At 42.3% G+C, this 17,986-nt stretch overlaps 1 protein-coding gene across 2 annotated transcripts in view; it reads left to right on the top strand.

The window, feature by feature from the left end:
* Positions 1–4,666: 4,666 nt before the first annotated feature.
* CCBE1 (collagen and calcium binding EGF domains 1) overlaps positions 4,667–17,986 on the top strand; it is a 94,614-nt gene continuing 81,294 nt past the window's right edge. For both annotated transcript variants that reach the window (XM_034072942.1, XM_034072943.1), the window contains exons 1-2: positions 4,667–4,767; positions 4,892–4,972. In XM_034072942.1, coding sequence (XP_033928833.1) covers positions 4,667–4,767; positions 4,892–4,972 — 182 coding nt within the window. The remainder of the gene's footprint in view (positions 4,768–4,891; positions 4,973–17,986) is intronic.

The following is a 17,986-nucleotide window of genomic DNA, read 5'->3' as shown; positions in this document are numbered from 1 at the left end:
TGCCATGTCCCATGTATCCATCAGTATTTAGTTTTGGTGGATTAGAGCTCTCATTTACTTATTTTCTGCTCAGTCAGCAGTGCTATTGTTTTAGCTGATATTTTCAAAAGGTGTTTATTTTTGCTGCTAATCTAAGATGAGCCCTGTAATTGTCTGTGAAATGGAGAGACACTCTGGGGCAATCTTTCTGTAGCTGGGATGTTCTCTGAAGTCAATGCCCGATGGTCACTGTTGACTGTTTTCCGAGGTGCCTTTTTCCATGTCTATTTTAAAAACAGTTGCATCTCATTTCAGCTACCTCTGTCCATCACTAACATGTTTTACTAAAAATGCCACTCATGGAAAACACAGACCTTTTGTCTCCTAGATGGATTAAGGGAAGTAGTGGTGTTTGTGATGAGAAGTATCATCTCCCTGCCTCAGTATTTTTATTTAATGTATGATTTGTGCCATATTTGGGCTCCAGAGGTAACACCTTGTACCTACTAAGCAAAGTGAATAAAATATTTTAACTTTGACAGTTTCTCATCTTTTTTAGATACATCAGGATCACTAGAGCGAAGAGATAAGTGTAACTGCCTTCCCCTTTCTTCTCCTTGTCCTCTGCTCTTTTCCACACAAATATAACTGAGTGGAGCTGTGACCATGCTACTGTCTTCTCAGCACCCCCACCTACCGATTTCCTGCTCTGAAAGATACTCTGCTGACTGCTTTACCACCCTCTTTTAGGATGTAATACCTAGTTTAGACCTGGGAAGACCTCAGCCCCTGCTGCAAGATTCCCTGATATTCCTTCAGCTCCTTTCTCTTCCCTGGTTTTCCTCTGCTTCTTCCTCTTTTTCTTTCTGTCCTTTCTCCCTCTTTCTTACCATCCTAGACCTGCTCCTGGTGGACCCATGGATCATCTCTGACATCTTTCACTCTTTGCCTTTGCTCTGCCTATTTATCCCTTGCTTCATGCAGCCTTTTACAGATCAGGCTACTCAGAATTCCACCTCTCTTGAGGGAGATAAATGCAATTATTCAGGACGTCTCTTTGGTTTTAATCTCTGCTGTCTGGTTCTGCTGTCTGGGACACTGGTCTAGATGCCTCCTGGAGTTGAAACAGTGTGGGAAATCCCTACATTGCCTGGGGGAGTGTTTAGCAGTTGAGCTTGGAATGTTCAATATTCCTTGGAAGTACAGGTCTGGCTCTACACAGGTTCAGTCTGGGCATTTACCTGGAGGGGAAACTAGTTCAGGAATGACCAGAACAAGACCTTTCAAAGCTGTGGTATCCCAGGACCAAGATATTCTTTAAAACCTCTGTTTTCTTTTTGTTTGCACCTTCAGTCCTGCTCTGATCCCCCAAGTCATGTCTATGAGGACAGCTGGAGATCTGGTGGAATTGCCACCAAGGCACTTGATGCAAACACAATGATGTAGTGGATTAAGACTATTTACAGTAACTGGTTACTTGTTTTTTAATTGAAGCAGATGGAAAATGCACTGACGAAAATGTTTGTAAACGGATTAAGAGAAATCACGGAGCATAATTCCAGTGAAACATCTGAGAAAAAGAGCAAACAAAACCCCAACACCCTCACCCCCCAAAACCATGATGGGCTCAGTACTTTTGAAGGTGAGGATGGGAATTAGAGAAAATGAATCTTCTATGTTCAGGATCACAATTAAACTTTCCAACCTCTCTGTGCATTTGTGCTGAGACTCATAGAACACCTCTGATGGAGGTCCATGAGTAGTATGGTAGTATAATAACTGCTCAAGATTCTTGTGAGCTCTTCCTGGACACAGAAGACCTCAGTGTGTTTCTAAAAAGAGGCAGGGATGCCCTGTACACTGCTCTCTTCCTTTTCGGCAGTGTGCAGGGATGGTGCTTTCCACTATGGAAATGGGCTTCTGAAAGACCCTCTTTGGAGGCAGTGATCAAAGCTCATCTCTGAGCTATTCCAATTACCAGCAAAATCCAGAAAAGAAACTTGAATTTGTATTATTAATCTAACAACATCATTATGAATGAACGCAGGAAACAATGCATCTTCCTATATAAACAGTATAAATAACACTTCTGATAAAGCACTTTACTATACTGAATTCCTCATTCTTCTTTGAAAGCATTCCAAAATTTAGTGTGCTGCTTAATCAACTTCATACATGCTTTGAGTTGGACAAGTCAAAACTAACATGACCCTGCACAAGGGAAAGCTTCCCTCGCACGAGAAATCACATTCAGCTTATTTACTATATATGAAAACAGTCCCAGATCATTCCTTCCCTGAGGCAACAAGATCATTTCAGTGTTTCTTCAACCACCGCCAGCCTTCAACACTTCCCAGGAAGCAAGCCTTGCTCTCAGTATGGCCTTGGCTGCATGGTCATTAGAGCTGAGGTGAAGGTGTTGAAGCAAAATGACAAACCCCTCAACTTTAATGTTTGCAGCTCTAATAGAGTCACCAACTGTAAAGTGTGGGACTGTTTAACCTCTTTTTACCTCTCTTTTGCATCAATTATTGATCTCATTTTTGTGTATAAAGCTTTGGGCCCTACTTTGGCAAAGAGTTGAGCACAGGATTACCTCCACCTGCAGGTTAGTGTGTTTAAATTAGCAAGGCTGTTTGCATGAGTTAAATAAATACATGTGTAAGCTGATATAATATTTTTGATTAAAAAGATAGCGCATTGTGTTGATACAGTGCTATGTGGGTGGCAGGCACGTAGGAAAAGGCAGAGAGCAGAGTTAAGCAATGCAGGTAGTGAATCAGATGGGAGAACTTCTGGGTAAGACATAACTTTTTGGGAGCATACTTATGCCAGGTCTGTAGGGTTCCTTTTAAAACTGGAGTCCTTCCACAGTCGTGACAGTTGGATCAGGGCTGAAAATCATCCAAAGGATTCTGGCTCAGTGCTCAGCTTTAAAAACCTCAGCTTTTGGAGGGACTGGGACCACTTCTGGGATGTGGTAAATTAAATCCTTTGTTATCTACAGGCAGACATGGCAGGGGTTACAGCAGGGAAAACCACTCTTCGTTTCAGACCTTGTCACTGGATACTTTCTACTTGGGACAGGAGGGTAAAGAAGATGATGCGGAGACAGGTGCCTCCTGAGTGCTTGGTTCAAATACCCAGGTCCTGCTTTTGTTCCTGTTATCTTTGAATCAGGAGCAGCTGTCTGAGCAATACAAGGGCTTAGCCCTGCAAGAAACATCCACAGCTTTCTCTGGCTTCAAGACAGAAAATCCGCCTTTACTTACTTATTATTTGTACAAAGGAAAAGCACTAATTACAATGGAATAAACATCTAAAACATCCTCTCAATAGCGAAAACAAAAACAACCGGGGGAAAATCTGCTGTGCAGAACTTCTTTGCTTTAACTGAACAGAGGAATAGAGAGAACACACAATGGCACCTTGAGCAGAGAAATACCTTGGAGTTGGAAGTTAACAGCACACATGACAGACCATGGTGACAGCAGATGCTGAGCAAGTCAGGGAAAACTTCTGACAAGTCCCAGAATTCCTCAAGTAAGAAAGAGTCCATCTATCATGAGATTGCCTTCTGGGTGCTGGACAGCATACCAAAGGGATTAACACTTAATCATAGCTGATTCATCTGTGGTGATCTGCAATACTTATGTATTTGTTTATTTTTCTATTCAGGTCTTTCTGTTGCAGATGGGAAACTGAGGCACAGAGCAGTGAAGTGGCTTGCTCCAATGTTGCCTGTGGCAGGGCAGAAAATAGAAGAGGGGTTGCTGAAGTCTTCTTACATCCTGTGATTACTTGTGTGGTGTTTTAACAGAGGAGTTACAGTTTGCTACTTGCATATCCCCGATCTTTCTGTCTGGAATAACACACGAGTACATTCCGTTGCTCATGTTTCCCTGACTTTTCTGTCTGTGAAACGAGGTTATTTATACTACAGGTGAAAGTGCTTGTAAGGCTGATTTGCACACACTCATTTCCCTGGAGCCTTTCATACTTGTCGGAAGTTCTGTAGTGATCAAAGACAATGCAACAGCCAAACACTTTGCAAAGACAACGTGGTTTTGCAGGTTTACTCCTCTGGTCCTGAGCAGTTTAACCGTGAAAACAGGATATAGTATAACGGGCCAGATCTGATGCACTACTTTATCCAGGTCTGTTGTTGTTAATTTCGTTTTTATGAATGGTGGGGAAGTGGCAGCCATACACAAGGACAAACAGCCGTCACAGCAGAGATGCTTTGAACTGTTCCCTTCCTTTGGGAGAGAGATTTGAGATAAAGCCGAATCTGGAAACCATCAGCGGCGATGTACCCGGGAGGCGCAGATCACCCCACAGCTTTGGACCTCTCCATCTCTTTTTGCCCTGCGGCGGGCACCCCCCATTTCCCCTTGCTCCCTGCTGCCGGGAGGGCACCACCGGGGTTTGATGTCCCCTTACCCCCGCCGCACATCTGCCGCGACCCGTCCACATCTGGCGGTCGCCGCCGCCCCTCCTTGCCCCGCCCCGCGGCGGGGCCGCATCTGCCGGCACATCTGGGCGGGCGCAGCCCCTCCCCGCGGGCACATCTGTGGACCGCGGGGGGCGGCCCTCCGCCGGGGCGGGAGGAGCGGCGGGTCGGCGCAGCCCCGCCGCCGGCCGGGGCGGGCAGAGCCGGCGCGGCGCGCAGGGGAGAGGCGGCCCGATGGGGCGGCCGGCCGGCAGCCTGGCCCCGCTCCGGCTGCTGCTGCTGCTGGCGCTGGGGCACGCCTGGACCTACCGGGAGGAGCCACAGGACGGCGACAGGTGGGTGTCCCCAGCCGCGGACCCCGCGCTCCGGTCCTGCTCGTTTCCATCCATCCATCACCTTTTACTTCTTTTTTCCCTTCTCTTCTTTTTCATGTTAATAACCCCACTCCCCGCCTCGCAGGGAGGTTTGCTCCGAAAACAAAATCGCCACCACCCGGTACCCCTGCCTGAAACCCACGGGCGAGCTTACCACCTGCTTCAGGTGAGCGCCGCGGCCGCGGAGGGCGAGGGTGCAACGGGGAAGCTGCGAGGTATACGCGTGGCCATGGACAGGGAGATCGGGGCACACGCGTGGCCGTCACCAGGGGATGGGGACACACGTGTAGCTACGAATGGGGGATCGGGATACACGCGTGGCAATGGACCAGAGAATCTGGACAAACGCGTGGCCGGGGACCGGAGGATCGGGACACACATGTGGCAGTAACCGGGAGATCGGGGCACACACGTGGCAGCGGACCGGGGCTCCCTGCCCGCGGGGAAGGCACCGCACCATCCCAGTGAAGAGCAGAGTGTTGATGTAGGTCTCGGGGACAGCAGCTGTGGCATCTGTTTGTCTGCCCCCTGCTCTGTGATAACAGCCCCAGACACTGCTGCCACCCCCCATATGCTGGAGTGCCGGTAACTTGGTCACATCCCTCTGGTGTCCAGCATCTCCCCTAACAAGTCCTGCTGTCGCCCCAATGAAAGGTTGTAGTAACTTGCGCATATGTCACCTCAAAGACATGGCTGGTGAGGATGTGTGTGGTTTTGATTGCGGTATCCTGGCTATCAGTCACTGACACAGTAAGAGGGGCTTCGTCTGACCTGGATGCCTAGGAGTGCCTTGGAGCTATAGCTGCATCAGTTGCAGGATAAACAGTGAGATCAATGGGATTTATGTCACCAGAAAGACATTTACTTTTAGGTAGATGAATCATTCTCTCAGAATGCGTAAGTTCTTCAGCCACCAGCTCTGGGGGAGACTTAGGCAGAGGCCTCCCAAATTAAACAAGATGAATCCAACCATCAGTCTGCATTTTTCAGCTGTGCATTTGAGAAACATCATCTGTTTCTCAGAAGAATTTTAAAACTGTTATAATGATGACAACTGACCTGAACAGTTGACAGTAGATGTACTTTTGGAGAGATACACACAACGCATGAGCACACACGCATCCCTTTGCAGATGTCTCCTGATTAGTCCCATCCCCACAGATGAGATGTCTCATTTATGAGAGCTGCCTCTTGTGAGGAACTCTGTGCAGGCGCCTGTGCTCTCTCTGCCTTGTGTGTGTATGCCTGCGTGTGGCAGGGAGCCACTTAGATACCAAAAATACGATAAGGCACATTAACGCTTGCGAAAAGTGTTACAGAGATCATCCGTTTCTTCCCAGAGTGCTTTCTGTTTGGCATAAGTACCAGAGAGCTGCAGACACACGATGCAGCAGTGTTGTCCTTCATTCATATGCTTAGAGCTGGTTCATGCCCTCTGGCAGGCACAGCCAGCTAGGAACTTGTCATGCTGCTGCCCAGTTCTCAGCAGCAGTAGCATCCTATGAACCCTGGAAGGGCTCTGTTGGGACTGGAGACCACCCTTCCCTGCTTCCCTTACCTTCTCTCTCCTCTCCCTGTGAAGGTGAGGCAATGCTTGCTTACGAGCAGCATGCAGCAGCATGCAGCACTTTTTGGAGTGATGCAGCATGTAGGTTTTGCAGGAAGGAGAGTACTTGGTTAGACATGCAGCACATCTCTGGTTTGGGAGCAGAGCACTGGGGTGAACAAGGTTGTGCTTTTTTCCTTTACTGAAGGAAAAAGCCATAGTAGGAGCTGCATAAAGTAGTGTGCACATGACTGTCCTGCTAGTTACTGCATGTCCCCAAATCCATTTGAGCAAATTGGGTCTGCTTTGTGTGTAATGGATAAGGACTTCACAGCCTCCATCGACTGCTGCAGGCCACCGTGCAAAGAAAACAGGACTCTGTCCAGCTGCCAAGTCCCACTTGTACTTTCTTTCATCCTTGCTGAGGTATTTCTGACCTTTGGGCTCTTGTTCTGCTGAGCCTTCCCTCCCCCTCACAGCTCTCCCCCTGCACAACCCCAAGAGTTATTCACTGTCCCAAACCAGCACAGACTGTGAATGAGCATTTCCAAATCACTGCACTGAACTCTAGGTTGTTTTGGTTCATGTTTTTAGATCTTTTCTGTATCTATGAGCACTGGCCTGACTTGCTTTAACAAAGAAAAAAATCTATTTCTATTTAATCATGTGTTTTCCAGGTCTAACCTTTAGGGTCAAGTGAGGAGGGCTCCATCCCTCACCCTGTGAGATACCTTTTGTGGTGTCCATCTCTGAAATGAAGGCATGCAGCTCAGCAGAGCAGTTCTGCATGCAGGACATAATCGTCTTGCTGTGTGTAGCTGTTTCTGCCATTTGAGGTTTGCTGTACTCTATCTATTTAAGGGTTGGACTTCATGATCTTAAAGGGCTTTTCCAGCCTAGCTGATTCTATGATTCTATGATCATGGACCAGCAGCATCACCTATCCGTGATGGGAAACCTCAGGGAAAGAGCAACATTGCCGTTGCTCCTGGTCTCGAGGTGTTCTTCCAGATGGTGTGCAGGAATAACCTTGGTGGAACACATTTAAGATTCATTAACATGTTGAGGTTGAGGCTGTTAACAAAATGACAGGAAACTTGCAAGTGTTGACTAATCCTGTGGTGCCTTGAGGTGTGTTTTGTTTTGTAGAACATTCAGGTACACATTGGCACTAAGTCTTCACATCAGAAATAACTGCAAGCATTTAGAACATTTCAGCTGAGTAGAAATTCAGCTGTGGTTTTAGGGATCTTTGAGTCCAGATTTCTAAGAAAATTGATTTTGGTGTTCTAATATAGACCCTTACAAAATCTCGTATTTTATCTTCCTGTACAGTTTTTTCCACAGTATTTCATAATGACAATAGTTGTGAATAATATAGTCATTTATATACATTTTTAGAAGAAGTTTAAAAGGATAGTTAATGTCAGGTGCTATTTACTACTAGCATACAGACCTGATTTGTTTTCTAGGTCTAAGTACCTTTTGTGTAGAAATTAAACAGACACAACACGTCAAGCATAAGACAACATGCACCACTAGTAATGATCTGCTGTGCAATTAGTTAAATAAAAAAATATATACCTTTGAAGTCAGATGTCAAAATTCCTAAGCAAAATTAGTTTTCCAAAGAGTAAATTCTTGACTGAAAGCAATTTCATCCTTTCATTCCTCCTGATGGAATTTTTCATGAAAATCAGTGTGTTTGCAAAGACTTTAATAAAAATAGCATCTTTTCATCACAAAAAAAATATTTCTTGAAAATGATTTTTAACCAGATTTACTCATGAATAAAGATAAGCCAAATGGAGAGCCAAGCCAAAAGTGGGGCCAAGCACCAAGAATATATTGGCATTTTTCCCTGTGATCATAGCAACCTTGTACACAATTAGATGCCTTTTTCCTTTTTGAATCTGTGCAGTGTGGCCCTTGGCTTAGTTTGATTTGTATTTTTTTAGTTGTTTTACATATTTATTTTCGTAAGAGTACAGAGGAACACATGCAAAAAGCAGTGGATGCTTGTAAAATACCTTTTCAGTGCAAATTTCATTTGAACTTTGTTATGTAACTCCACAAAGTACCCAGTCTCAGTGGCCTCATCATGTAGGTACAGAGAATAAATTCTGCAGATTTGCTGATAACGTAATAGTCCAATAAGACTTTAAATTCCTACTGCATGTAAAATTCATCAAATTTTATGAAATTTGGGCATCATGAGACTATGAGGCCCCAATCACATTTTTGTCTTCTACTATTTGAATGCAATGTTAATCTGTGTCACGCTCAGATTTTGAAACAAGCTGCTGGCAAGTTATACTACATGAATGTTGCTGCAGTTTTCCTCATTGCTTCTGCTTGTTATCACTCGCATGTGACAATTCAGTTTGTACATCTTAGCAGCAGTCCTTAATTCATTTTCATTTTAAACAACAATGCTACCAGACAATGTTCCTGTGGTCCAGAAGGAAAAGAAGCATCTGGAATAGACATCTCCGTGCTTCATCCTGATCATGTAGCTATGTTCCCATGGGAGACAATAGTGGTTATGTCACTTCCAAGTTCAGGAGCCTCAACATATAATCTGGTACATTTATTGACTGGAGTTACTCTGTTTCTAAAACCAGCAAAACTTGATCTCCTAATTAACTGCTGTATATTAGGACAGTTAAATTTTATTTTCCATTAGAATTTGGAGAGTGGAGTGAAAATCATTAAAAAGATGATACAAAGGCTTAACAGAAACATTTGCTAGTGGGAAGCTGTTGGCCCATCACCAGTTGTAGAAGGATTCAAGCATGAAACAGATGGGAAAATGAGAATATTTGTATCCCCTGACTGTGTGAATCTCTTTGTCTACTAGAAACTTAAATATTGTAAATTGACTTGGAAAAAAAAAAAGAGGTTTCCTCCTTTTCAGGATTTTTTAATAAAATTTTTATAAATTTGAACCTGTGTCTGTGTAGCCTGGAAGAAAACCTTAGCCATTGCCTTCATGGGCAAAAGGAAGGGGTTTTATTCTTTTATTCAGGTGAAACTATTAGTCCAATTCCCACTCAACTTAAAAAAAAAAAAAACTAGATTAGTTGATGAAACTGATTTTTTTTAACAAATAGACTGTTGACCTGGTGAGAGAAATTATCCACCTTTCTCTGACATCACAGTGAGAATTCTCCCTTTCCTGCGTAGTTTACTGAAAGTGAAGCATGCAAGTTCCTTAAGAAATATATTATACCCTAATTCTGTGCCTGTAGTGATAGGGGCTGCTCCTGCTTCTTCCTTGTGCAGGACCAGCACGGAGTAGGAGGTTTAGAATAACAGTGGTTGACAGAATAGTCCTGTCTAATGATGATAAAATCTTTGTAAAGATGAAGCAAATCTTTGAAACTTATACCTGCAAATAGGGCCCATGTTGTGGGGCTTAAATCTTGGCTTAGAACTTAATCAGTAACTTTCCCTTGGTACTATATCACAAGCAAAAGGTCTTTTAAATAGGATTAATACATTTTAGTATAAGTTGACAGCTTCTTCATCTGATGATTAGCAGCTACAGGTATTTTACAGGGGCCATTCCTACACTTCATGTTTTAAATTTTGTTGTGAGAAATTGCTCTATACTTCCTAACAGAAAGACAATTCAAATGCATTGCAGAAGAGAATGAGTGTATACTTACACCCTACTTGATTCTGATGCTAACCAGAGATCACATGCCTCAAAAAAAAGCATTTATTTTTACTCTCTTGAATGCTGATACTGCTGGTGAAGCCTACTATTTTTATAGACTGTATCATTTTGCACACTCTTAAAAGATAAAAGTAATTGCAAGTAAGTTGGATTGTAACTGTTCCACAAAGAGCAGCACTTTCACTAATATGCCCTTTGGGACCATATGCAATTCCTGGTTCCCAGATACTTGACGAGCATGTTGCAGAGCTTTCCAACAGGAAAAAAATAATTGATGTATAAAACTTTGCAGCTCTCAGCTGGAGTAAGCAACGATGACGTTTTGTCATCTTATCTTCTGACTATTCATTTTAGAGATTTACTTTTTATTATTGCTGTTGTGTTTCCTCTCTGGAGTTCTGCTGACCATGTCAGTTTTAGTTGAATTGAAAGAGCCCAAACTGATATAACAGTAAAACCAAGAAAGGGGTATGATTAGAGAAAAGTACTGCTTAATCTCCAGTTGTCTTGCAGGGAAATGCACTCCATGGTGGAATTTTGCAGAAAATTTAAGAGGAGATATGACTTCAAATTTTTTTTTCTTTTAGAAGGCTAAACATACACAAAAGCTGTAGTTCTGCATCTGCCAAAAGAGTTTCTTTGCGTTTCACTAAACTAACAACTCTTCCTTTGCACGTAGCTCAGAGGTGAGTTGCCACAAACTGCTATCTCTTTGCATCACTCAGGGTAGCATCAGCATCTGCCCGTGTAGACTGTGAGCACTACTGGAAAGAGCTGCAGCAATGCTGCTTGGTGATCAGATTGAAAATGGGGCATGTCAGAATATAGCAATTTATTTGTCCTAGGAAGAAGCCTGTAAATATGTATATACTATAGGGCCTTTTGAGCTCCACACCAGACCATCATCATGAAAATGATGTGTTCAGCAGCTCTGTGAGCACATCCCTGGAGTGATGCTCTCTGAGCACTTTCACTGGTAGTAATTGTACTAATATGTTCCCTAGCAGGGTGTATATAAAGAGATGCAACAAACAGAAGTGTTCCCTAGTTAAAAGGGTTTTGTTGTCTATTTTATATATATATCTAAAACATCTTCCTGAAAATTGTCAGCAAGGTGGACTCTCATGCATAAAAATAAACAAAATTTTCCTTCAGTACACTACTTTTTTACAAAAACAGGATATGCTGCAATGATGCTAAGACATTTACCCCATCTTTCGTGGTATTTTTTCTCACTATTTCTTTTAAAGTTCTCACTTTCTTTTAAAGTAAGCATCATGGTTCTGATGTCAGTCAGTCCTTAGTTTGATTCAGTTTCCTTTGCTGTGATTGCCAGGGAAACAGATTGCTCAGTTTCTGAGACACATTGTGAATATCTGCCAGTTAAGAGTAACACTGATACCACACACATGTCTGTAGGTTTCCATATCACATTCAGGTCATCATGAATTCTGGGTCGCTTTGCTGCCTCACGTGCTAATACTAAGGATCTAAATTCTTACTGAACTTTCCTGAGGTTATGAACACTTGTGATCTCAGTAGGTGTGGGTGCTACTGGCTGGAGCAAAGCCTCCTGCAGCAAAATACAGTGCTGCTGTGTGTTTACTGTGCAGTGTTTCCTCTGTACAGCTACAGAACCATTACAATTGTGATCTTTCAGCACATTGCATAATTACTGTGAGTGGTGCACTGAGGTAGAACGTGCTAGAATTAAAGGATGAGGTCTAGCTGACGATTTTTCACATAGCCCTGAAGTTTTTGATGTTCACATCAAAGCAGTTTGGAGAACTTTAAAACTGGCAAGCCAAGAGCTTAATGATAAGTGCCCTCCTTGGTGGTTTGATCAATAATGAAATCCAGGTGCATTGCATTGTGGTTTTCATCTACAGAATATAGGGTTAAATATGAACTGACTTTCCTGAGCATGTTGTCTAGCTCAGAGACTCCAGACAAACAAAATTGTAGCCCCAGGGCCTCCCGTCGCTGATACAAAATATGTAATAAAAATAGGCTGCCAAAGGGAATATGACTTTTGTAATTATACTAAGTATTGTATATGCTCCCTGAGGTCAGGCGGCTTTGTCCTTAAAAAAGTGATTGCAGTCTGTCTTGCTAACAGCAGGACATTATTAATACTTGTATTACTGCTCCCATTGTGATAGTCACATTCAGCTGGGTTGTTCTGCACAGATTGCAGTCAAAAATGGGCAAGAAAGAAAAAGCAGGAATGGAAGGATAAAGATACAGAGCAGCAAGGAAGAGAAAAGGAAAACAAGCAAACCAAAACAAACAGGGGCACAGAGCAGGCAGGCAGAACAAAAAAATTATATAGGCTTAAAAAGGGAAAAATTACATCTTGATGGCTGCTTGTGTGACAGATACGTGTGTGATAGAAGGGAGCTAATCACTCCCCAAAGAAGTATAACTTAAATGCTTCCAGGTATGTATTTAAGTAGAACTCAGGAGAGCAAAACATCAGCCAAACCCAAACAAAAGCACACCCAGGGAAGGTGCCTGTTCTCCAAACCTAGACTTGGAGTTAAGCTACAGTACCTGATGCATCCTCACTTGACAAACGCTCTTCCTTCCTTCCTTCCTTCCTTCCTTCCTTCCTTCCTTCCTTCCTTCCTTCCTTCCTTCCTTCCTTCCTGCCTTCCTTCCTTCCTTCCTGCCTTCCTTCCTTCCTTCCTTCCTTCCTTCCTTCCTTCCTTCCTTCCTTCCTTCCTTCCTTCCTTCCTTCCTTCCTTCCTTCCTTCCTTCCTTCCTTCCTTCCTTCCTTCCTTCCTTCCTTCCTTCCTTCCTTTCTTTCCCTGGAACATCTCTCTCCCTCTCTGTGAAGTGTGAGTCTGTGTGGGGCAGGAGGAATACCTCACAGGCAGATACTTAAACTGCCCATTCAGTTTGGATTGCCTTCACTCATTGTCATAGCACAGATTTATAGGGAAGTAGTTAAACATGAAATATTTAAATTACACTTGGAAAAACAGATCAGGCTATTCTGCTGTGAAAAGAAGAACGCTCTCCTGTGCATTTTTCCTGCTTTGAAAGCCATTGCCCAGTACAAAGAGCACGTGGGTTACAGGTTTTGTGAGACTCCTGCTGTGCTTGCCTGTCTCTCTGTCATTGCATGTTTGAGAGAGCACTTACTGCGTGTGTGCAACAAGGTCACAAAATGCAGGTGTGTGCGAAATAACTGGTGTGGCCCATACCACTGATTCACAGATGTGCAGAGGGGCTCTGCATGGGTATATCACATTTCAGATCACACTTGTGCTTTTGCAGTGGTGGTCATTTGGGGCACGTGTGATTTTGGGTTTCATTGAGGTTGTGCAGAAGTGTTACAAACCTGAGTTTAATCTTTTGTTTTTGTCTCTGCCATAGTGTGCTGAGTCCTTAAATGACTTTTCTCTCAGTGTGTGAGTCACTGCTGAGTGTTCAATACAAGTGTCACTTCAGCTGGAGCTGTTGGGGATGGCAGAAGGCTTGATTTGTGCTAAGTCAGGGACAGGGAGATCTGCTCTGGAGACCTTTGTTTGTGTTCGTTATGTCTCCTATGGTCACTTTGGGGTTCCTCTTTCAATTCCATGTGTACTGAGAAGCTGAGATCAGTGCCTACTGTCTGAATAAGTAGAACTGACTTTGATTTAAGGTAAAAGAAAAAACTTCCCCCAGATTTTGCTCGGAATTTTTTTCTCTCTGTTGTCCATTTTCTCTTTGCTCGGTTTCAATTTTCAAACTAATGGTGGCTTCTTTTGTAAACTAACAGTAGCAAATGTCAGTACTTTCATGTTTCTTGTTCCAATTGTAAGCAGAAACAATAGAAAGCAGAATCCATACAGTGGTGACTCGCTTTCTTTTTGGCCTAGGAAAAGAAAGCAATTTGTTTGCATCTCCTTGAGGGTAGCTCAGTTTAACAGTCAAAGAGAAAAACAGTTTCAGTTGTAGACAGTAATCTCAGAGCTTAGTTGTGTTTGGAAAATCCTTCTCACTTAAAGAGTGTTTTCCATCATGTTGTGTTGATTTCATTGTTGATCCTGGTTCAGCAAATGAAGCGTTAGACCATACAGCATTTAATCTACATCTAGCTATTAAAAACATGTACTTCTGGTTTTTTTTAAACTTAAGTTCTAACCACATCCATTTTAACTGACGATCTGTACTGGAATTGAAATAAGGTGAAACACACAGTGATTATATTCACTGTATTAATATAAGCAGCCATTCAATAGTAAGTGCACATAAACCAGAATTTTCATTCTTTCCAAATGGGTTGGGATCTAAAGCAATGAGTACACAATGTTATAAGTGGAAGAGGCAAAATCAAAGCTATCATCTGAGTTTTTAAATGGGTTGTTCTTGGAAAATTAACATGCTTATGATAAGTAAAAAATAAGTTATACTTGAGAGTTTGAAGAAATACAGGGCAATATTCATCAGGTCTAGCAAGTGTATGGCAAAGAGTAATCTTTCTATGGAGAAATTAGTGGTGCATAGCTTCCAATGTAAAACATCAGTTGGCTTCACAGTCTCTTTACCTTCCCTTGAGGGGTAAGGTTGACCACCTAGTTCTGCACAACAAGACACATAAGTTAGATGGTGCAGTCTGCAAAATGGATGAAGAAATATACGAAGTATTATAGTATTTTTGAGTTATGGGTAAATACTGACAATTCAGAAATCTGTGAATACACACACCAGAAAAAAAAATGCTTGGAATTCTTTTTATAAGGGACAGTAAATAACTTCATTGGATGTATTATTTTGTTGTAAATAACTTCCAGCCCAGAGCTCCAGTATCTCAGTGGAATGTTAATATCTCTATGATCACATTCAACACATTTAATACATGTTGTAAATCTGACATCTTGCCTATTCAACAAGATGTTATTATCATACTCGATTTTCATTATGAGTTTATTATCATAGCTGCACCAAAAAGCAGTGTCGTTTCCTAAATGTTGCTCCCTGGATTTCTGACAAAACCTCTTAGTTTAGAGATTATTGCCTTTAAGAGCTCAAGGAATAGCCAAAGGGAAAACTATTTGGTCTTTATAATAGTATCTGTGGGAAGATCAAAAAATGGGTAAAATGGGGTGATAGGTCCTTGGTAGATCTTAGTGGTTGAGAAGCAGAGAGCGACAGAGACTTGAGGGACCAGAGGTCACCAGAGTTACTCTTTGGTAAATGTTTGATCCTCCTGGGGATGTGCGCTTTTAACTGCAGCTTCCTAAGGCAGGAGCAAGGAGCAGTGGCAGGCAGACATGCTGTCAGCCTGGTCTGATCTCTACCCACTGCCTGGAAAACAGTAGCATGACGAACTCGACTATGGTTGGGCTCTTGGTCTGCACAATGGCTCAGACAGTCTATGCGCAAGTATTTCCTCAGGCTGTGACTCTTGTGGTACCTCACATGTTGGCTTTTGGATGTATTACATGATATGCTGCTGTTTCAGATTTCGAGGATTCCAGATTGAGAGAAACGAAACACAATGGAGAAATCCCAACTAATTTATTAATACAGGAAAAATAGATAACAAAAGATGCAGTGAAGGATATTTCTGATATTTGGTTATCTTACCAACCCTAAAGACCATGTGATGATGACCAGGAAACCAGCTCCGAGACACATCATCGCTGTGCAAGGTGGCACAATCAACCTTAGTGGGCGTCCCTGCAGAGGCACCATTGACCTGGGTGGTATGAGGTTTTACTACCCTGCATTGCATGAGGCTTGGGCTTTTATACTAGCAAAAAATGCACACCCATTCTGGTGTAGGGGACCAGCCTACAACAGAAGAAGTGGCCAGCTATATCTAGAAGGGTCACCAAGGGTCAGGGCTTTTCCTGGGATCAGCCAAAGCAGGACCTTCCAGGGAGGAGCCAACACGGACAAACAGTACTTTTCTATCTTTGTGTGTTTCACCATGGAGCGTTATCTATTGTCACTGACACAGTTGCTTGTATTGAAAATATATATTTGCTTAGGTAGGTATAGGAAGGTTGTTTTGAAGCATATGTGGACTTAAAAGCTCTTTTTTTTTCTTATTTTTTTTAATTTTTTTGTTTTTCCTGAAAAAAGGGTATGTCTGTTGCACTGGACTTCCTACTCCCTGGAGGCTATGAATGCATACCCAGAGAGCAGTTGCTGGAACTGCTTTAAATTTCAAAATTGAGAGCTGAGGAGCCAATATCAAATGGGTTTTTTTCTTTGTTTTTGAATTTTCATGAAAAAAAAATCTCATTTCAAGCTTCTCTCATTTTGAAATGAATAAATACCAATAGGAATGTGGTTAAAAATGGAGAAAGTGGGATAACCTGACACTTCACAATTTTCAGACCTTTCTGTTAAGAGTCTGCTTTAGGAATCTAGGCTCAGTCTGCTCTGTCTGTATATGGGGAAAAAGAGTTATTCTTCATGCTGAGTTAACACGTCCTATTTCCTTAAAACTTCTCAAAGAGAAATTAAATTTCACTGTGATACAACCTCATTGAAGATCTTTACCCACAGAAGTTTTACAATGACAGAGCCACATTCCTGGCATCTCCTCTGGGTTTGGAGTAGATTCAGTCTGCATTCAAACTTTCTCCTTGTGTCTGACCTTAAATAAGGTCATTTTTGGCAGATATTTCTCTGTGTGGCACAGGACCTCAAGAAAACTACTTGATATGAATGAATGTGTTTGTTGGACTGGTCTTGTCTTCATTATTCTTGGAAGCTCACTTGTGTTAAAGGATGGCTCATTTGGTCCCCTGCATGGGCACTAATGATGCTGTATGAAATGATTTGCAGAAGGTTGAATTTCCATAGCTCTACTGACTCTCCTTGACCTATACCAAAGTGTGTCAGTTTGGGAATTCTTCTTCATAATTCTTCTTAGCATTCAATGAAAAAAAGAATGCAAAAGGTGGTTAAAGCAAATTGAATGCATCTTAACAACAAAGTGAGTTCTCTGCTTGACTTTCCAAGCTGAGTTTAATGGCCAGAGTCTAGTTTGTGCTGTTTGTTGTCCTTGCGCTGACCCGTATTTGAGTTGTGTTTTTATTGAGCGTGCCTGGAAGGGTCCTTGAGAGTGCCCCTCCAGATTTACATCAGTAAGAGTACTAAGATCCTGGGAGGCAATGTTGTTTAACCTTAGGAGGGACTTGTCAGGAGCTGAGTTGTATTTCTACGTCGTGGGCTAAATTTACTTGCTCCTCAAGGAGCCATATCATGCCAAAACCTGCCTTCAGTTATGCACTAAGGTTTACAATGGGATGTCAGTATTAGCTACTTCTCCAGCTATAAAATGGAGGAAAAAGCCTAATTTATGCCTCACAGAAAAAAAGAACTTGATAGCTTATGCTGAAGATGTAGCCTTCCTGTTACAGCAAAGAAGGCTGCCATAAATTGAATCTTCAAATAACTTGCTGGGCGTTGTTTACTTATGGTGATTTGCTGTCACTGCAGCTCAACAAAATGCTACTGTTTGAGATAAGAAGAAAAAATGCTCCTTTTCAAAGTCTATTTTTTCATATCCACCGAGAGACAAATTAGATTTTTGAGATATTTTCTTATGTTGCAAAAATATCCAGAGTATTTCCACAGTGGGAGTAAGCTAATGGTACATCACTGGAACATCTCCAGTGAAAATAGATGTGGTGGATTGAAAAGAGCAGCAGAAAATATGTAATCAAGGGCAAGAGTGGCTAGGATGTACACATATATTGATATGTATGCGTTTATTTATTTACACATCCTTGTTTGCAATATGGGCTGCTGGATATTTTTAAGTACCAGGAAAAAGAGACTTCAAATATTTTCATTGACCTTACAGCCATTACAGTTATAAGTTGTTCCAATGAAAAGAAAATTGTTCCAAGAAATTTTCCTTAAGGACTTGACAAGGATTTAATGCAGGACAAATATCTCTTCAGGATGAAAATAGAGAGGAAACTTTCCTGTGTTCAGATTCC

Source organism: Melopsittacus undulatus, chromosome Z (genome assembly GCF_012275295.1).
Source record: "Melopsittacus undulatus isolate bMelUnd1 chromosome Z, bMelUnd1.mat.Z, whole genome shotgun sequence".
In the NCBI taxonomy this organism is placed as follows: Eukaryota; Metazoa; Chordata; class Aves; order Psittaciformes; family Psittaculidae; genus Melopsittacus; species Melopsittacus undulatus.
This window is presented reverse-complemented; position numbering and strand designations above follow the sequence as displayed.